Source organism: Nuphar pumila, chromosome 1, assembly GCF_984573655.1.
Source record: "Nuphar pumila chromosome 1, dmNupPumi1.hap1.1, whole genome shotgun sequence".
Taxonomy (NCBI): Eukaryota; Viridiplantae; Streptophyta; class Magnoliopsida; order Nymphaeales; family Nymphaeaceae; genus Nuphar; species Nuphar pumila.
Window position 1 is genome coordinate 21,211,402 of NC_143249.1, and position 22,773 is coordinate 21,234,174.

Genomic DNA, 22,773 nt, shown 5'->3' on the forward strand with positions numbered 1-22,773 from the left:
CTTAGCCAGACCACTTCTATAGTGGTTGTAGCCATCGCTCTCTATTCGGCTTCAGTTGACGAGTGAGAGACTTTTTGTTGCTTCTTACATCTCCATGAAATCAATGATTTACCTAAAAACACACAAAATCCAGTAGTTGAGTGTCGATCATTGGGATTACCTCCCCAATCTGCATCGGTATAAGTAGTTAAATCAAAGGAGGAAGAAGCAGATAAAAAAAGCCCTCAAAAAACTGAACTTTTGATATATCGAATAATGCGTAACACAGCTCCCATATGAACAATGGTAGGAGTATGCTGAAATTGAATCGTTGTGTGGACGGCATGCACAATGTCAGGTCTGGTAATAGAGAGGTAAGACAGTGCCCCAACAAGTTGTTTGTAAGGTGTTGGATTTTCAAGTGGTTCTCCATCATCAATCTTCATTTTGATGTTTACAACTTCAGAAGTGTCAACCTTCTTTTCGTCCGTAATACCAGACCTACCAATAATATCCAAGGCAAATTTAGACTGAGTTAGCAAATAGCCTCTGGAAGAATAAGCAACTTCTATGCCAAGGAAAATTTTTAAAAAACCCAAATCACTAATTTCAAAATGTGTTTTGAGAAATTTTTTAATGTTAGCAACTCTCTGCTTGTCACTTCCAGTGATGATCATGTCGTCTACGTAGAGAAGAAGAATGATGATACCTGCATTAGAATTCTTAACGAACAACGCAGTGTCAGTAAGACAAAATTGAAAACCAAAATCAATCATAATTTGGCTAAATTTATCATACCAAGCCTTTGGGCCTTGCTTAAGTCCATATATAACTTTGTTTAATCAAAGAGCCTTTCCTTTGATAATATTAGTACCAGGTGGTGGTTTCATATATACTTCTTCAACTAGGTTCCCATTGAGGAATGCGTTTTTAACATCCATTTGATATATATGTCATTTCTTTGAAGATGATAAGGCTATCAGGATCCTAACAGTGGTCATTCTAGCAACTGGAGCAAATGCTTTTTCATAATCTATTTCATATTCTTGGGAATAGCCTTTGACAACTAAACGAGCCTTAAACCTTTCAAGAGTACCATCACTCTTGGTTTTTACTTTGTATACCCATCTACGTTCGATAGGTTTTTTTCCGGATGGAAGATCTTGGATAGTCCAAGTATTTGCTTTTTCTAAGGCTCTTAATTCTACTGACATTGCTTCAACCCATTCAGATTGTTCTTTTGTTGTATCATAGTTAGAGGGTTCTATATAGGAATATATTAATGCAATATAGGCTTGATACTTTAGTGAAAACGACTCGTACGACAAATTTTTTTGGAACTTTAGAGACTCTCGATGACTTTCTAGTGGGTACTTGTTCATGTTCTTTAGTGTATTTTTCGAGAGCACAAGGTGTCCCTAAATTACCTCGCCTAGAGTACTGAATGCAATTAGAAGGATTAAGAGCTTCTGAATTTGTAATATCGAGTTGTTCTTCTGGATTCGTTGTGAGATCATCTTCAATCATTTTTGGAACTAGATCCAATAGAAAAAAATATTCATCTATTTCCTTAGAGTTCACGTTTTCAAAAAAACTTTCTTTTTCTCGAAGGACGCATTCCTTGAGATGTATAATTTTCTAGTTTTGAGATCAAAGCATCTATAGCCTTTTTTATGACTTACATATCCTAAAAAAGCATATGAAATAGCACGAGGAGAGAATTTATCATTTTTGTTTGAAAAAACAAAGTATTGCACCAAAAAACTCTTAACCTGGAGTAATCTGGGATTTGCTTAAAAAGTTTTTCAACTGGAGATATATTGTTTAAGGAAGATGATGGCATCCTGTTAATAAGATAAACTGCGGTTAACATGGCTTCGGCCCAAAAAACCTTTGGTATTTGATGTATGATAAGTAAGGTTCTTATTGTTTCTATGATGTGCCTATGCTTTCTTTCTACTAACCCGTTTTGTGGAGGAGTATACATGCATGATTTTTTATGTATAATGCCATATAAGTTTAAGTAATCCTTAAATTATTTGGATAAAAATTCTCCCCCTGAATTAGTGCAAAAAATTGAAATATCATCTTTGAATTGATTTTTAACTAACTGAAATATTTGAAAGTGTGAAGACTTCAAAATTGTGTTTAAGAAAATAGATCCAAGAGTGTCTTGTGAAATCATCTACGAAAATTACATAATAAATGAAGCCACCTTCTGAGCTAATAGGTGCGGGGCCCCACATATCTGAGTGTATTAATTCTAGTGGTGGAGAAGAGACAAAGGTTCTTTCTTGAAATGGTAGTCTTTTCATTTTACCCAGAATACACGTTTCACATTTAAAGGTCTCAAAATTACAAAAAAAAAATCATCTTTGGAAATAACTAGAGCTTAGATACACTAGGGTGTCCAAGTCTCTTGTACCATAAGTCTAAGTCAACTTTTTGAACACTACAACATAATGTATTCTTAGGTATATCCAAAAAATCCATGTAGTACAGGCCTCCTTCTCTATGGCCTTCCCCAATCAGCTTCCCTGACTGGTGATCCTGCACTCGACATTCACGAGAGGAGAAAGAAACATTACATCCATGGTCAGTTAATTGTGAAACGGATAAAAGGTTTAAATTGAGTTTAGGAATATATCTAACTTGTGGAATACAAAACCTTTTAGAGTTTTCAAAATTTCCTATTCCTTTAATTTCAAGAGATGTTCCATCAGCAGTAAACACATACGACCCATTTGAGTTATGACATTTAGATAAAACATTAATATTTGAGGTCATATGAAAAGAAGCACCTGAGTCGAGAAGCCAAAGAGATTTACCTGGATCTGAGGTGCTAATGAAAGAAACCATGGCTCCAGTAGAGGAAGACACCCCCTTGAGCAGTGGTTGAAGTGCCTCCAATAGTTGTGCTAGAGACATGCTTCCAATAGAAGATTCATTGGATTCTTGTAGAGGTCCGACAGAGACAACCTTCTTTTCATATGGTTTCTTCAGTTTTGGACAATAAGTTTTTACATGTTCTAGCTCACGACAGTAGTAACAAATTACTTTTTTCTTCTCAAAATCATTTTCGTCATTCATTCTTCCATAGTTTGGAGGTTTGTAAGTGCAAACATGATTCCCCGGTCTAGATACGGCTAGAACCTAGTCATCATCACTTTTGGCAATTCTACTTTTGAGCTGATTTTCCTCCATGCTCAATTCTTCTATCGTATCCTCAATTGAAGAAACCTTTCCTCGATGAAGAAGAATGGACTACTGTCGTGAGCCAGGTAGCTTCAAAATCCAATCTTAATCCATTGACAAATTGAAAAAAGTGCTCCGCATTCATTTGATTTTGGCGGAATTCGATGTCTTGTGAACAATGCCACTTTGGTTCGAGAAGAGCTAACTCTTTCCATAACTCAGACAAGCTATTATAGTATTTTTTAATGCTTTTGACCCCTTAAACCATGTTCTGAACTTGATGTTGTAGATTGCACACATGTACAATGTCTTTAAGAGAATACATTCTCTTAAGATAGTCCCAAGCGTCATTTGCATTTTCAAACTTTGCAAGACTTGAACATTTGTTTATATCCACACTACTTATGAGCCAAGACGCAATCTTGGCCTGTCCCATTCTACATTCTTTTCACTTTTTCTCGTAAGTGGTAATGACTATAGTCTTTTCTACCTCCGTAAGAGGTATTTCTTTCTCACCTGTGAGGATTAGTTTAGGTTCTGAGTCGGTTTCATCTACTAATTGTAAGAAAATGAGCTTGAAGACAAGAGGTTCGATAATGAACCCATAAATACACGCACTTAAAGTGCAAATATACAAACCTACTAAGGGGTAACCATATGCACGTAAAGTGCAAACTCATAAACCCACGAAGGGATGAAGCCAAAGGGCTAAAAAGAATTAATCTTTATTAACGGAGAGGGTAAAAACCCTTACTTTACAAGAGGGAGAGCCCTCTAATTTATAGAGGAAAGAAAAAGAGAGAGAGGGACCACATGAGGCTCCCTTCTAGCCGTTGGGAGCCCCAACGGTCACATTAATGACCGTTGGGGCCCCAACGACTAGATGGGTGGGGCCCCATGTGGTCCTATTACATATTAAATAAAAAAAAAGAAAAAAGGGAAACAAAAGAAAAACCTAAAAATAAAATGGTATAAAAATTTTACCAAAATACCCCTATCGGGTTTTTGGATGTACAATAAAGAAAAGAGAAATATATATGTAATATATGTATATATATACATATTTTAACACTCTCTCTCAAACTTTATGTGGGGATAACGAAAAAATTGAAGATACAAAAAAAGAATTCCAAGTCTGCAAGAGTCTTCAATGGAAGTCATCAACTTTACAGCACATGAAAGAATTTTGCAAATATCAGCCTTCAACTATTTTTAATGATCATCCTGAAGCACCTTATATGATGTATCATAGATACTTCTTCCATCTTATCTTTAAGATCATGTGGCACAAACCAAAAAGCTTCAAGTAAAAAATGTCTTTGCATTTCAATCAAGTAGAATATTTCAAATAAGATGAGTCAAGAAACCATAACATTGATCAAGAGGAACACATGATTCATCAAACCAATGATGCAAAAGATATTATATGTATTTCAATCGAGCACTATGTGAAAATATTATTAAGAGGATTAAACTTAAACATGCTTTGATAAACTCACCATATTCTTCAGGAAAGATATGTGCCCAAAGGCACAAGAAATACTCACGAAGGAGTTCAATATGCACAAAGGTATAAAAGACATTTCTTCTTATTGAATCAACACTAAAGAGCTTTACGAAAAGCTTCATGCATTAGAAATGTCTTCAAAGAGACATTGTTCATACAAGAACTAATTCCTCAAAGGGATGTGCACAAGGGCACACAAAAGAAAGCATGTTCAATACACATAAATCAATACTAAAGAGACAATTAATTTTATCAACAAAATATGAGTTAATAATTTCTCACATATCTAAGAATGAAATATTGGAAAAATACAAGAGCCTACTAGAAAGTCGAAGAACCACAAGCACTTAATGTGCAAAATACCCAAATTCCCTATAGGGTAAATTCCAAACTATAAAAGTGATTTCCAAATATGCATGTTAATGATATGAACTTTTATCGACAAATATTTTTCTATGCAAGGAAGAAACAAGTAGTAAGGACTAAAATTTAGAAAGAAATCCCATATGATAAATGGAATGATACATGCAAGTCAAAACCAGGTTAAGAATTCCCATAAATATAGAATTTTGTAAATCTCAACAATAGTTCATCCTACTACAAGCAATCACCTCATTAGACCTTCAAAACCCACAAATCAAGTGTATAAGCGACTAGAACAAGAATATAAATATAATGCCACTAAAGAGCCAAAGGCACACATGAAGGTGTGGATAAACACCTCTTGTCTACATATAATAATACTTAAAATGAGTGTATCAACGACTAGAACAAGAGTACAAAAGCCAACCATAGGCTAAAAATCACACATGAAAGTGTGAATAAACATCTTTTGTCTATATATAATGACACTCAAAATCAAGTATGTTCAGCGACTAGAACAAGAGTACAAAGCCAACAATAGGCTAAAAGCACACACGAAGGTATGACTAAACATCTCTTGTCTACATATAATAATACTTAAAACAAGTGTATCAACAATAAAAGTGTCATAAAAGGCAAAGAATACTCATAAAAAATAGCCTTTCAAATAAGCAATGCCATGTGTAAGAACCGATTTGGAATAATCCAATAATCAAATCAAGCCTTAGCTATGATAGATATAAAGTGCAATTATATGCACACCGAATGATAATAGATGCAATTTTATGCAATACAAGATTTCAAATGACAATAATCTTGAATGAGCAAATAACAAATTTAGACCAATATAGGCATTCTTAATAAATGTGGTAAGATTATGAAGTTTGAGAATCTCACGTAAAAAAACATGAAAGGAAATGAATTCCACAATTGGAACCTCAAATGATGCTCACAACCAATCTCAAAAGAACCACAAAGGTTCACAAATATTAATTTCTCAATCGAATCTTTGAAAGATACCATGTAAGAAAAAAGGAACTCCACAAATTTATCTATAAAAGATACTCACAAACAATCTTCTCACAACAACCACAAAAGCTCTCAAGAAACATATACTAACAAGAACCACTAGGGTTTAACAAAAATACTCAAAAAGAGTATACAAGAAGAAGAAGAACTTTCATTTGAGTGGGAGAAACCCACACTCAAAAAGGATAATAAGTTTATGAACTTGTTAAAATCGCACAACATAAAAGTGCACTAAGGCACAAATCTAGAAAATCAAATATTTGTTGAGAAGGAAAAAATTCAAAACTCATAAGTTCATCAAAAACGTATGACTTAAGAGGTTAGAACCAACTCATAATTCAACAATTATGCAACAAGAAAAAACCCATAAATTTTACAATGAGACAAACACTTGAAGACAATCAGATGCAAAAATAACCATATTTCATATAATAATACAAGACTACTCCTTTTAATAAAAACTATTTTTTCATAGATGATATATGTCAAGATTTTTTCCGAAAAAACACACAATATTATAAGAAGCCACATATAAGACTTTTTAGTGGATAAGCACATACCTATAATACGAAACAACAAATATGATGAGAGTGTAGAAGAGTACGTGATCAATAGTTTTACACTACATATATCACAAAAATTTTAATCTCAACATAACTTTTTCTAAAGACTTATCATTCATATGAAAGACATGCTTACAAACACAGTTAAGCATAAAATATAAATTCAAAGCTCCTAAATCCATACACACAAGTTCAAGTGAGATTGACATCAAATTATGCTCAAAAGATAAACATGATTAACGACCCATTAAAGTAAGTTTTGAGCAATCATATATCTAGTTTTTCGAAAAAAACAAGTTCACCGGTTTAAAAATTATCATTTAAAATTTTCAAAACATACGAAAAAGTGTAATGTGATATACGAAAAAGCAAAGGTTCAATGAAGAACCGAATAACACAAGCACTAAATGTGCAAAATACATTTTGATTTAACTTTTAATAAGAACATAACGACAAAGAAAACACATACATATAAATGATCAAGGAAGTAAATATTTCTTCATAATGCATGATATTTAAGAAAAAAAGAATACATACCGAATAACTTCAAGAAAGAAAAGAGAGAAAAGTGAATACTTAACCATTTTTCTTAAAATTTCTTGAATAACACACTTCCCGATGCACCAAAGAACAACTCGATCACAACCTCGCTCTGATACCATGTAAGAAAATGAGCTTGAACACAAGAGGTTCGATAATAAACCCATAAATACACGCACTTAAAGTGCAAATACACAAACCCACTAAGGGGCAACCATATGCACATAAAGTGCAAACTCATAAACCCACAAAGGGGTGAAGCCAAAGGGCTAAAAACTATGTCACATGGGTGCGGGTGCGGGGATTCGGCACTTCCAAAAAACCCGGGTGCGGGGGTGCGGCAGGGGAAAAAATGTATATATATATATATATATATATATATATATATATATATAAAGGGGGTCGGGGGGCAGGTTTTTTCAAATTTCATTTTATATACAGCTGCACGATAGCACAAGCAAGGCTACCACCATCATTGAAAAGTCAGGAGCTGTCAGCAGCTTCATTTTATATACAGTTGCACGATAGCACAAGCAAGGCTACCACCATCATTGAAAAGTCAAGAGCTGTCAGCAGCTGACAACAACTTCATTTTATATACAGCTGCACGATAGCACAAGCAAGGCTACCACCATCATTGAAAAGTCAGGAGCTGTCAGCTGGTGACACAAATTTTTTTTTTTTTAAAAAATCGCAGCCCATTTCATAGGGCAATTTTTTTTTTTTTTAAAAAAATAAAAAAATGGACCTAAATGATCCTGGGTGCGATCAACGCACCCAGGATCGGGTTGACCGCACCCGGTGCCGCACCCGCATCAAGTCGCGTCGACGTGGGTGCGGCACCCTGCTAGCCGAATCCCTGTGACATAGGCTAAAAATAATTAATCTTTATTAACGGAGAGGGTAAAAACCCTTACTTTATAAGAGGGAGAGCCCTCTAATTTATAGAGGAAAGGAAAAGAGAGAGAGGGACCACATGGGGCTCCCTTCTAGTCATTGGGAGCCCCAACGGTCACATTAATGACCGTTGGGGCCCCAACGACTAGATGGGTGGGGCCCCATGTGGTCCTATTACATATTAAATAAAAAAAAGAAAAAGAAAAGAAAAAAAGGAAACAAAAGAAAAACCTTAAAATAAAATGAAAATAAAATGGTACAGAAAAATTACCAAAATACCCTTATCAGGTTTTTGAATGTACAATAAAGAAAAGAGAAATATATATGTAATATATGTATATATACTTATATATATATACGAATGTATATATATAAGTATATGTATATATATATATATATATACATATTTTAACACTAATCCCCACAACCCATTTCCCCATATGAGGTGCTTCATAATTGAATCCCATGTGGCGTAGTTTGAATCATTAAGCTTGATGAGTTTAATGGTGACATTATCATTGTCATCCATTTTACAAGGTTTTAATAAGGAGAAGAAATAAAAATAATAAGAGTAGAGAAAGGAGATGTACTCTACCACGAATGATAGATACGAACACACCTCCAAGCGTTGCTTGATCACACTTTTATATATACTTGATGAAGAATGTCTCTTCTTCAAAACTTGAGTGGCACACTTCCCAATGCACCGAGATAAATGACTTGATCACAACCGCCGCTCTGATACCATGTAAGAAGAGGAAGCTCACAAACGGAACTTCAAAAAGAAGCTCACAAACAATCTTTCACAATGAACACACTGGTTCATACAACACACAAAAACCGAAATACTCAAAAGAGTGCACACACACAAGAGTGAAAAATATTTCTCATTAAAGTGAGATAAAGCCCACACAAAAAGTAAGTTATACAAAGGGGTTTTACCCCATATTTATAATGCTCACAATAGGGAGCCAAGAGGGAGTCGTTGGACTCCCAACGGCTCTTATACAAGTGCTTTTTGACTTGGTCAAAAAGCACTAAAGTCCAAAAAGTTAAAAAAACAACCTAATCCTAATTACAAACTAACTAGACTATGCAGCTAGAATAACTAACTTAATATATTACAAATGTTTATTACATTTTAACAACAATGCCTTATCATGCACAGGCTTTTGGCATGGGTAGAACCAATCATCAAAGCTAGATCAAAACTTTGAAATACAATCAACATGGTCTATTTGCCATTCTATCTACTAAGATTCAGTTGATTGGTAAGATATTCTATAGGTTGTGCCATGTTAGTGCAATCTGGACCATTGATATTTTCCCCTTCCAAATTTGAAATTTATGACGCTATTGGCTTTGATCCAAATCAATCAAAATAGCAAATAGCTTCATGATAAATGAAACCTCAAAGGCCAGATCTAACAATGGGAACCAACCGGTATAAATCAAAATAGTCTGCAAGTACCAAGTTTAAAGTAAGAGTCATTGCAATAAAAGAACAAAAGAACAGATGGAAAAGCAGATAAAAAGCTCATGAGAGAGGAGGGAACATACAAAAGCCTCAACCAATGATCCAGAGCATTTGCAAACTAACGAGACCCTTTCTTGCCTCTCCAACTAACTCAGTTCATTTCCAATGCTTTAACTAGGCTATAGCAAAGAATACCCATAAGCTTACTAGTGTCATTACCTCATAACCTGACAAGACTCTACTAAGTTTCTGAACTGCAGCTTAAGAATACACAGCTCAAATGGAGAAGCATGAATTTCTTGATGCTCTTTGTCCTGTGGAAGAAAATAGGGCCTCTACCAATATCACGACACATTCATGTATTTGTTGTACTGATAGAAGCATTAATTTTGTTTTACAAAGAGCATCAAGAAATTTATGCTGTTGCAAATGGGTAATTCCAAATCCTCAGCATTCCACACACACACAATCAAGTAATTATTTATTTATATACTATATACAAATATAAATATACACACACACACACTACATGTATGTATGTGTTGGCCATACATGGACATTAACAATTAAACCACAAAATTTTTACACGCCTAACAAATTTAAAATTCATATGCTGGTTTTGCACATTGATCACCACCATGGGTTTTTTAACAACTTTAGAGAAAGTACATGGAACCACCATATCATTTTAAGATTTAGTCAAGGTATAAACCTGTAGTGAACTTGTTAACATCCACAAGTGGTCACGAACATCAACATCTCCCTATATAGCCATACCCATATCTTACAACATATCCCTATCGACATCCATGTGATATAGTTGCTGTTGTATATGACCCCTTCATTTCTCTTGGAACCAGTGAATAGTGAGTAGAAAAAAAATGAAGGATGTAATCTTGCTCATGAAGTTAGGCAACTTACCCATGAAGCATGTAATTGGTAGAGGTAAAGTATTCGAGTTGGAAAAAAAAATCAAAAATATTCACCAAGAACATGATCATTCATTGCAAAAGGAAATGCAATCCTTCCACTGCCTTGACCATCTAGATACTAAAATCAGCTTTTGTAAAGCTTTAGCACATGTTCTCTGAAACTTGTTTACCACCAAGTTGGTGGAAATAGATGGTCACCTTGACAGGTACACATTCTAATTGCGTTGAGGGAGAGGAACTACACCAAGTTCAATGGAATATGTTTCTCTAAATGGAACCATAGTCTGCTCAATCGAAACATGGACTAAATGCAATATTTTACATTTCTAGCATGTAAAAAGTATAACATAGAACACTGAACTTTATGTACCTGATAATTTCAAGTGTGGAACAATATCTCTGTATCTGATCAGAACTTCTTCAAAACCATGACAACATTGGTGATCCTCAAAGAAGCTGAACACATACTGATCATGTGTAGATGCTGCAAATTAGAGAATATATCAATAGCCTAATGCATTGGAAAAACATGAGGATCAAGGATGACAATAAAAGATAACTGACCATCACCAAACCCAAAACAAGGTATCAGGTTGTCCTCATCAAAAGGAGATAATGTACGACCGATTATAGAAATTGCTTGTTCATAAGGATTAGGAATATCTCCAATTGCATGAAGGCTCCTCCTATGGAAAGAATGCTTCCCTGAAATAAGCAATAACCCCTTTTCATATGCAGAAGAGAAGTCCAAACTCTGAAGTTCAGATCAGCTACCCATAGACAAGGGGCCTATCTTGAAATGCACAATAAGCAAACTGCTCATTTACCTGTCCACTCGTTGCTCTTTGTAAAGTCAATTCCAAGAATTAAATTTGATGACTCAAGTCCAGCATCTCTCAAGGCTGAAATAACCTGAAATATAAGCAAAAGCATAGAATATTGGTTTTAACTTTTAAAAAACTCTAGTTAGTGGGAAATCAACAAGATTATTGAGTACACACCACTCATATAATTCATTAAATCACCACAGCAGAGAAATAACTAAAATCTAGATCCAGATAACAGAGGGGCCATAAATTGGTAAAATTTCACAATAAAGAACTCATTCAATTAACAAAGCAAATCATCATTATTTAGATTCCAGTAATGAAGAAAATATCAAGCCGATAATCTTCATTGTCCATATCTCTTGATCAAATCAACTCATCCTCGTAGATCATGGCCAGCTAAATGGGTCACCATTTTCAATGAATTTTATAATTCCAAGCCTGAATATGCACATGTACAGTAATAATTGGAGATTCATTTACAGTGGAAAAGAAATGTGCAAAACTTTACCTTTGTTAATGCACAAGGAAAATTATTATAATCCATGATACTCAAGCATATCTACATTCTACCAATATCCAGAATCTGTGACATCCAAAACAGATATCCAGAAGTGTAGGATGGGATAGCAGCAACTTGCAAATTTCCAGCTTTGGTGTGCCGGAATCATGCTAAGTACCACAAAAAAAAAAAAAAAAAAGTCAAGGGAGGTGTGTTGGTTGCCCCTAAGCATATTTACCCTCGCCTATTTTGAGTAACTATCCAGTGGCTGAAGACTGGAAATGGGTGGTGCTGTCTATTTTAGATTGGACTGATCATGGCAGTTTTCTAATTTTTTGCTAGTGGAATGATGCTGGGTGCCACTAGAGCAAATAATACACTCAAGTCTAATTCATCATTATCCAGATACATAACATGCACACGTTCAAGATACCAGCATACCAGGGCCTTTGGGTGCAAGACCACTATGGATGCAAGATTGCAATTTCGAAGAGAAAGCTACATGGTGTGCCAGAAGCAATCACATCAGATCAGCCTTAAAGCTCTTTCTGGCAGACTATTTAGAAAAAGCTGGACTGGAAATGAAGCAGGGGTTTCGCTTTAGCAGCACATATCATCCTTCAATGTTCAGACAGAAGTTGTGAACAAGTTGTTGGGGAACATGCTCAGATGTTTGGTAGGAGGTAAGCCACGGACATTGGAAGAGGTACTTCCTTGGCTCTAGTTACAAAAGCGAAGGGGCAAAAGAAGAACATTAAGAGAAAAAAGGAAGCATAAAAGAAAAGAGGATAAAAGACAGGAGGATGAATGGTGGTAATAGCAAAAGCTTGGAACACTATTCTATTTGCTCAAGCAGTAAGGAGTTCCATATTAGTAACCACTCGATTCTTCGAAAATACATCGTATTATCTTCATTGATAATAGTTTAAAAAATTGGTCGTATATTATTTCAATTCTTTGAGTGGTATGAAGACCGTTGGTTACCTTTTGAATCAAAGTAGTGACAAACCAAGTACTATGAAACATGGTGGTGGGGAACAACTTTGTGGACAGTTGTGTGTCCTCTTTCTGGCAACACTCTTCCGGCGACTAGCTTTTTCAATAGGTGGCTTGCTTGATAAAAAGCTACCTTCTGCATCGATCAACCCTGTAACGCCCCAAAATCCAGAACTTGCAACTTTTTATGAAAAGTTTAAAAGCTTTGTAATCATTTGTTTATCAGAGTTTTTACATAGTAATTCAACAGAAATTGGTGTTTGAAATAGCAAGTCAATAGACCTTGGGCGCATTACAGTGCAAACTTTCCTTCACAAACAGATTTGAAACTCCATACATTTAAGAAAACAAATGCAATTTTTAATAGTTTTAAGACTTGTACAAAAGAGAGATTTTCAAGAAAACCTTTATGCAAATTTACCGAAGTGTCCTCAGGAGCGAAACGTCAAGAAAAAAGTCTCATCTTGATCTCATTACGTCATCGTATCATCGCAGTCCGAAACATTACCTACCTATAAAATGGGTCAGTTTCACGAAAAAACTGGTAGGTGCACAAGTGAGACAATATGAAACTGAAATAAACAATTATAATAAGAAATGAGTTATATCTAGCATGTGCAATAAACCATGCAGATGAATAAGTATTTCTAATATGAAAAATTGAGTATGCAAACAAATAGGTTTTCGATGGGAGCAATTAACTATAAAATACAGTGAGCTATCAACTGTCATAAGGAAAGAGTTTATTCTAAACAAAACATACACTATGTCACAGCAAGCAAATACATTAATCATAAGGTGCAAGCAATTGCACAAAAAATAATTTATAAGCTATACGCGGTAAGCAATCATATGACAACAGTTATATTAATCACAAGATGTAGTCAACTTATAAGACAAGTAGCTACATTAGTTATAATTGTAAACAGTTCGTAGATTACGAGTTGTAAGCAGTTTCATTAGTCATAAAAGACTCGAGCCAACAAGTGTTGTGAATAAAGTATTTATTGTTTCGATATTAGCTAGCCTTGCAGGTACGCACAAGGCACGATCCATAGAAACAGCTGAGACTAATCCGAGAGTTTATTATGTCATGTATTTTAGATACCCCGGGTAGCGAGCTGAGTCTGCTCCTAAGAGAACGACCAGTGACCAAGAGAGAAAATCCCCAAAAGCATAAGTGGCCAATGAATGCATCCAACTTCTGCAGAAGTGCCTAAACCTACTTTTTATAGCCCATTTTCCCAAACTCCGATGACCTGGGGAAGTTGAGTCTTTTGCCCAAAATAGCCATTAATGATCGATCCATCAAAGTTTTTGTATCATCCATCCTCTCTCTTGATGAAGTCAGCGGGTCGAATGGGCACGAAGAGGGTTTCTTAATCGTTGTCTCATTCTACATGCTCTGGTCTGCTAGACCCACTCAAGCATCTTGCCTGTGAAGGCGAAACCATCACCATTAAGTGATTTATACGCGTCATTGCACATTTGAGGCAATCACACCTCTCGTCATACTCACCACAGTACGCAATGTACCTGTTCAAAAGTACAACCACGATGAGAGGGGTCAACTTATTGTGAGGGTAAAAACATCATCATTTTGTGGTCTCAAACACGTTCCATTGCACGTTCAAAATAAACATAGACCTCTCATCCTACTCATCGTAGTACGCAGCGTACCTGTTCAAAAGTATAACTACGATGAGAAGGGTATGGATTTTTCACAGGAAATCCCCAAAACAATGCTTTGCCAAAAATACATGGTGTAATCATTCAAGTTCAAACTTGCCATACTCTGGTCATTTAGACCGTCACGAGCTTCTTGCCTGTTAGTCGAACATCAACATTACGTGATTACAATAATGTGCCAAAACACATTTCGAGGTTACCACAGAGCTCTCATCCTATTCCTCGTAGCCTAAACATATCGTATATGTCTAAAAGTACGACTGCGAAGAGAGGGGCATGAATTTCTCAAAAAAAACCCAACAGCAAAAGCTCGCAAAGGAAGTGATGCAACAAAAATCTAGCGATGGTGCAGGTTCCTCAATAGAATTCTCACCCAACCTATGCACATGCCCCTAAACAGGGCTATCCGAGTTGTATCGGAAACGCAAATAGAAGTAGCAAATACCCTATTCCTCAAATGCGCCGATTTGGAAGACTTGGCTATTATTTCGTAATAAAAAAAAAAAGACTCTAAAACTTTACTTTGCAGAACTGTTTATTTGAAAAGTTGGACTCATGAAAAGAAATCCTTTTTAAGGATTTTAGTGCTCATGCGCAAACCCGTATCTTTTGAAAAAGAGCATACTTGGAACGTGCTAAACCAAACGCCTTATTTTAGAACATGATTTATCTTTCAAACTGAGTTCGACACTGAGCAACTTGCATGAGGCAAGATCGCCACAAATCTCTTAGTAGTTTATCGCAATATCCGTATGCCGCGCATAACTCGAGATACTGGTCTCGATAAACGGGATAAAGGTTTTCCAAAGGACCAAACCAAAACACAAGTTTGTGTCCCTTAATTGAGATCATCCGAGTTGTATCGGGTACACGAACCGGAGTTGTAAAACACTTCTCCCAAATACATTGATTCGGGAGATCTAGTCGCTATCTTGTAAAAGACTTTCAAAATCTGTTTTACAAAATTATGCATTTCAAAAATAGGTTTGTGCCTAAAAAATCATCTTTTTTGAAGAACCAAAGTACATAAGTGTGTGTCGTGTCTTTTAAAAACAAAGGAATGAAATGGAATACGCTCAAAGCTACATTTAAGTGCAAGTTAGCAAAAAGCGAGCTCGTGTACGATACAGTGCGACAGTAAGATACAATTGATCCCCAAAGTGCAAAATTGCATGTCAAGCACAAAACTTTGTAAGCAGTGCACAAGGTACAAAATTGTACCTCAACTAAATAAACATGCAAGTGAATACGCAAGGCAGATGCACGAAACCACACCTTTGTTAAACAAACATGCAAGCAAGTAAATGCATAAGATAGTGCACTGAAGATCGTTGACATAGTAAAAACAAGAAAAGACAAAGAAAAGCCTAGGCACATTAAGCACGACGGCAAAGTAAAGAAAGGAAAGAAAAGACAGAAAATAAAAGCAAAAGTAAAAGCCTGGGCATATAAAGCACGGCGGCAAAGTAAAGACAAGAAAGTAAAGACAGAAAGTAAATGCGAAAATAAAAGCCTGGGCACATAAAGCGTGGCGGCAATAGAAAGCAATAAAGACAAAAAAGTAAAAAGGCAAGGATCGCAAAACCGCATCATTGAGTTAAATGCGTACATATATAAATATAAGTATACATATTGTCCTTAGTCTTTCCTTTTCGCATTTTAAGTTTTAATTGCTTTAATTTAAGTTCATTCATTGTCCTTTGCTCAACTTTTCCCTACCTTGACGGGTTCGGGCCACAAGGCGTGAGCATGCTCAGTTGCGCAATCTGCGAAGGTACATGTTAGTACGAAGGAAAATGAAAGAAGAAGGGGCAGGAGCGCAGCCTTTGCCCGCTGTCTGGCCTGTAAAAGAAACAGGGGCAGGAGGTGCACCCCTGCCGGCTTGTCGAAAGCAAAAGGGGCAGGGGCACGATCCCTGCCTCCGGCCGCTGGCCTAACCAAAAAGGAAGGGGAGGGTGCAGCAGCACCTTCCCTCTGCCAGAAGGGACGACAACGTGCCCTCCCTTGCAGGGGGAAAAGAAAAAGAGGCGGGGGCTCTCCCCTGCCTACCGAAGAAAAAAGAAGACGGGAGAAGGCAGGGGGCGAAGCCCCTGCCTGACCCAAAAAAGGAAGGAGGCAGGGGGCTCCGCCCCTGCCTGACAAAGAAGAAAGAGGCAGAGGGCCTCGCCCCTGCCTGTCGAAACAAGAGAAGAGGCAGGGGTCTTGCCCCTGCTAATAAAACACAGAGAGGCAGGGGCGAAGCCCCTGCCCGACAAAACACAGAGAGGCAAGGAGGGGGGGGGGGGGGGGGGGGGGGGGGGGCTCGGCTACCTTGCCGAGCCCGAGCCCGACCCCATCGGGACAGGGAGAGAACGGGGAGCAGGGAGGGCCTCACCCTCCCCTGCCGCAACAGGGTGACAGGGAGGGGCTGCGCCCCTCCCCTGTCGAAAGAGAGGACCAAGTGAGGGAAAGAGGCGGGTGAAGTTCAAGTCACTAAAGGGAAGAATAGTGAATATTTGGTTGTAAAATGGATCCTAACACTAGTATAGAAGAAGTGAAGGATGGAGGTTCTATGGTGAACCCTAGAAGACAGCTCTAAAGTGAGCTCTCATGGAGACTCAAGCATTGATGGAATTCAAATAACAAATGTTTGGTTTGATGGGAAAATTATGTTGGATGTGCCCAGTCCATCTAGTTATTCTAGCTAGAAGTAAATGGGAGTATGCTTCAGGGGAGATGAAAAAAACCCAAGGAAATCTGGGATATAAACTTTGGAGAAAGGAGAATGCATTGGTGACCTCATGGCTTCTTCAACCTATGATTCTTAGCATTTCAAGGACATTTATGCATCTTTAAACCTCAAAAGAGGTGTGGCAAGCCATGGCCAAGGCTTACTAAAAAAGGGAGAGTATGGCAAAGGAATATGACCTACTTATTAAGTTGTGCTGAATTATATTACCAGGGACATTATCGTCTTTTCATATATTGCATGCCATGCCACTGCAGACACTTCTCATGCATATTTTATGGCAATCTGTTTTGTGGCTATTTTACAAGTTCATCATATGGCATTCTTTATTATTTTGTGTAATACATGTTTAGCTGCACTATAGTGGCATTCTTATAATTATTCTCATTATGTTGACTTTGTTGTACTTCCTTAATAGGGCTTCTCTTATTTATAAAAGACTTTAAGGGAAGATTCGGTAACATCTCATGCGATTTATACTCATGCAAATGGGAGAATGAATTTATTTTTTATTGTGTTATATACATTTATGTCTTCATTGTTCAACTTAATTCATAAATTATGTAATTTTTGTTTTCAGTTGTTTAGTTTCATAAATGTTGTAGGATTATGTGTTTTCTATTATTTTTCAGAAATTATTGTATTTTTTATGATTTTTTGGATGTTTTTCTCTTTTTAGGGGGTCCCGACTAAGCCAGCTAGTCCCACCTAGGTGCTGACTAAGCCTTTCGAGGGCCTAGTGCCTGAGCATCAAGCTGTCAACTAATGCTTTTGACTACATACTGTATACACCCATATATTTTTTCACAAATGGCTTGACCCAACAGCTCCTTTTAGAGCACAAGCATTTGCCTCTTTAGCCATTTAGATCAAGTCGACAACTCTTACAATTGCTATTGTCAATGTCGAGTTTGTACTTAGCCAATCCAAAATCCACATTGAACACAGATACAATTGTATCTTGCACTATCTTTTAAGAAGATAAAGAATCAAATCGAACCTAAGCGCTGTAAGTTGGGAATCCGCTTCATAACCTATATTCAATCATATCATGCATTATCACTGCATACTTAAGGGGTAATTTATCCAGTATTGTAATTCTTTTCTCTTTTCATTTTTGTAGCAAAAAAAAAAACATGTATTAATGAAAATCTTGATACAACACCATTAAGAAAATGAAAGATGTCATAAGTCATAATATCAAACCAATCAAAGAACATACCAAAGAAGAGACTAGGAAATCAAAACTACTAAGCACAAACCATAAACCTGCTCCTTGATTAGAAGAAAGAACCATAAAGAAGAAAAATGAAAACATAGAATTACCTGATCAAGGGAGCTGAAATTATCAGCAATAAAGGAAACCGGCTGCTTCCACTGACTGATAGGGTTCACAGTACTTCCACTTGGATCAGGATAACTATCAGAGTATTTATCCACAGAGTAATCTTGTACAGATTCTTGGTTTCCCATCTGCCAATGATCTCATATAAAATACAAAGCAAAAGAAAACAAAATAACACTAGCATTTGTATTTGGGAAGAGAATACAGTTAAGTATACTTCTAACAGCATGTACAACAGGGGAACAAGACAACTTCATAATCTGCAGGATCATTCACACAAACTCAATAGTATGTTCATGCTTTCAAGTAAACCTCCAAAATAATCACCAAAATTACCATTGGAAGTTCCCTTTTACTTCTTTAGCTGCAATAAAGCTAGAATAATAATAGTCAACATCAGGAGCTCACCCCTTGAAAGTGAGAACAGGGGGAGTATTGTTCATAGGGAAACATCAAAGATCCATGTGGTAAAAATCATGGATAAGCCTTTCTTAGTCAACATAGTTGATATAGGAACCATCTGGTGGCTAGGCAAGGATCGAGTACGTGAGGTTTTAAGCAACCTAGAAGACTCAAGTGAAAAAAGCACTAGACCTTTCTTACTCAATGTGGGAGGCATAGGCACTGACTGGTGACTAGATAACTACTCCCTACTCATAAAAAACAAGGTGACCTAAGTGATGAACCAGGCATTATTTGTTTACATGGATCCCCAGGAAAGGCTAGGTGACCAGGTGACACCAATGCGCAGGTGCTGGCTAGCACATCATAAGGACTAAAAGTTCTAAACATGAAAGTTGAACAGAAGAGAACTGTTATTTTGATTATATTTCTTAATTCATTCATAGTTTTTCAAAGTCAGACACCTGTGAGATCCCATTACGACGTGTATGGTTCGTTACTAGCCTAAGAATGCTAGACACTACATACGAACAAGAAAACCCAGTAGTTTGCCCACTCCCCCCTTCCTCTCTTCCCTTTTTCCTGTCTCCCTCTTTCCTCCGTATTTGATTTATTTACATTGACAACAACAATTTGAATTTAAGGGAAATTTGGGATTGACACATTTATTTTCTAGAATTCTCTTTGGATGTTGGTACTTACTAAAACTATACTGAAGAAGGCCAGCTAAGTGACAGGTCTCTAAAATTTCCTAGAATTTTCCCAGCATTCTTTTGGTCAGCTGAGATAATATATGATAACTTCTTTTTTGGTTTTGCTGTAAAATTTTAACCCATCAACCTAAACGACATTATCTGGGAAGGAAAAGTGCATGCTTGAACTTCCTAGGACAAAACATGAGCTCAACAAAGCAGAGTACTGCCTCAATCAATCAAAACTTTGATCAGTAGAATCCAATTCCAAGAAATTTCACCTTAGCCATCCTAATGCTTACTGATGATAGTGACTATATCAATGATGACCTTGATATGGAGCTGCTAATTATGCCAAATGTGCTATGTATACGATGCCGAAAATAGACCCATTTGAGATCACCCTTCCACTAGAATTAGCAAAAGCAATGTCTCCTTGCATAACATGGATTCCAAACATTCATGATATGTATGTGAATGAGTCAAATTACTTAACCCTCAGTCTATTAGTGAACCATCTCCCCAGGGACTGTGAAAGATGGTCCACTAGAAATATTCTTGTTATTGCTTCGGCTCATATTCCCCAAAAAGTGGATCCCACTCTAATAGCTATGAATAAATCAAATACATGCATTAAGATACAGAGGCATCTTATTCCACAACAACGGAAGCACTTTTTCATTCTTTCGTATACTAGGGGGACCTCGCAGCTTAGCCTTCCCAATAGTTGACGAAGGACAATGTGTATGAAGGCCTAAAGCATCATATATCAATATCATGTTTGATGTTTGACTATCTGCTAATACTTAGCTTTACTGTGGAGGATGAGTAGGATCAATGAAAACTTATTCATTTATGAAAGTTTGCATCATGGTTCAATCCTACTAGAAAGTGTTCCCATGGTTAGCCAATACTAACAGGTTACTCCAATATGGTAAGAAAAATACAAATATTTCAAACATAGATCAACAATGCAAGAACAAATAGCTAGATTCACTGTACAAGTAAGCAGATCTGTGGTTGAAACCCGTATGCAAAGCCAATCTTGGCTTAGGCTTCAGGCAAAGTAACTGTTCATGTGTGCATCAACAAGATCAGTAACTAACTCATGCTTGATTTTCAGCTTTCTGATACTTGAATGGGAACATAACAATTGCTAGATCCACATCAATATAATCTGAGGCTTTTTTTCATGCTTTCCATTTTTGATAACTTCGAACAGTTAGTGCTCACAAAAAATCACTAATTTTACTTTTATGTATTTTTTCAATTCTTTCAAAACGTCACATTTTTCTTGAGAATTTTATAGAAAAAAAAACAAAGAATTTGCCTTCCTGAGACATTCCCTACTGATACTAAGATTAGTACTTATAGATCCATGGGATCAAATTATAGAGGGTCAAAAAACCCCTGTGCTACTTGTCTGAACTATTCCCAGGTGTATCCATGCTGACAGTACAGTTTATAGATCAGAGAAATAGAAGCATAGAAATCAAAAGAGCAGATACAAAACATAGCATAGAAATGAAACACCAAAATACCAACAGAGTTCAAGCATCCGGTGAGTGCATGCCCCCTCTCCAGAGCAAACACAAATTTACAATGTCACCTCAGACTACAAAATTAAACAGATTAAAAAAGCAAGTATCTGGCAAAAAGGAAAAAAAAAATCAAATCATAAAAATAAGCAAAAAACATGAAGGATTCTTTACAAGGATAAGAATTTCCAGACACTATGGCTCACCATCCGCTTTCATGTACCGATTCCTGTGTTAAATTCCCATATGTCCATACGGTAATGGAAATTGCTTAGATGACATAAGCATTTCAAGATACCAGTGCTCCCATCACATCAAGTTTCAGGCAGGCTTTTCACATAGAGGTAATATAAACCACTCGATATCAATTCTAGAAAAAAAAACCACGAAAATTGCAAAAAAACAGATGAAATCACTACCATTTACCAACAATTCTCTCTTCTACTTTCTCAACATCCTGATTTCAAAAAAAGGGTTCCCGTCAAAACTAAAAGAAGGGTAAAACCTAACCAACCAATCGCGTTGATAAATCCAATTCGGTCTGAGAAAATGAGGGGTTTTGTCGTAAACATAATGATTAAGCAATACAAACAGAAAAAAACTCATAAAAAATATCACGAACCTGGGAAATTGAAGCGAGAGACAGAAGCACAAGACACAGAATTCTAAGGCAAAACGAACAATGAACAATCACAAGGAAGTACTAATTCACAATCACAAGGAAGAAACCAACACCAGCAACAGTGATGGTGAATATGAAGAAGAATAAGAAGTTGGTGGAAGGAGACAAAGGGATTATGCACACGACTCCGCCCAACTGGCAGACTCCTTTTTGAGTTTTTTTTTTTTAAATCATAAAGTCCCATTTATTGAGGGAGATTGCCGGGGTGAACAAGCTGGTGCATTTGAAAAACAAACTCCACATGATTGATATTCAATCATGTCACAGATCTTGCTATGCGACGACTTTCTCGGCAAGGATTGTATCCTCGCGCAAGATAATTTCTCGGGATAACTTCAAGATTTTTCTTTTTTTTTGCAAGAAAAACATGGGAAAATGTCGACCAATATAAAATAGTAAAAAGATAAAAAATATATTCATAACATAAAATATATATTTAAAAAATTACTTTCATTAGTCATTTTGGATTAATATTGCAACATATTAAAAATATAAAAGATTTAAAAAGTGTTTTTATCGGATCTTTTTGTTGGATTCATATCGTTGTTTCAAAATAACACGATAAAATTGTGATGTTTTCAAAATATTGGTCGTACACCCTACTTAAGTACCACATATAGCGTTATTGAACTTAATAAAAAAAAACAAGCAGCTTGTTTGTGTGTCTGGATCGAATTCTGACCTATATGGTCCGACCATATCAAATCCAAAGTCCAGTCTCAGATCAGGACCAGTGTGTTTGAGTTGGATTTAAACAGAATCTAAATCAGGTCCAAATTATTGTTTTTTTTTTTCCTTTTGATGTAAAAATATTGTTTTCGCCTTTTGTTTTATCGAGCTTGCAACTATGGTGTCAAGATTGAATCTGGGCTCTAATCCAGATTCTCTTA

At 36.4% G+C, this 22,773-nt stretch overlaps 1 protein-coding gene across 2 annotated transcripts in view; it reads right to left on the reverse strand.

The window, feature by feature from the left end:
- The window catches only part of LOC149848295 (E3 ubiquitin-protein ligase RGLG3-like), a 36,887-nt gene extending 14,858 nt beyond the window's left edge, over positions 1 to 22,029 (reverse strand). Inside the window, exons 1-6 of one of the 2 annotated variants that reach the window (XM_089989287.1) lie at positions 21,824 to 22,002; positions 21,408 to 21,571; positions 18,551 to 18,697; positions 11,310 to 11,394; positions 11,047 to 11,187; positions 10,853 to 10,966 (exon numbers count right to left, since the gene is read on the reverse strand). In XM_089989287.1, coding sequence (XP_089845413.1) covers positions 10,853 to 10,966; positions 11,047 to 11,187; positions 11,310 to 11,394; positions 18,551 to 18,697; positions 21,408 to 21,410 — 490 coding nt within the window. In that variant the 5' untranslated portion in view covers positions 21,411 to 21,571; positions 21,824 to 22,002. Of the gene's footprint in view, positions 1 to 10,852; positions 10,967 to 11,046; positions 11,188 to 11,309; positions 11,395 to 18,550; positions 18,698 to 21,407; positions 21,572 to 21,823 lie in introns of both variants that reach the window. The other variant, XM_089989357.1, reaches the window with a different exon arrangement.
- Between the last annotated feature and the right edge of the window lie 744 nt (positions 22,030 to 22,773).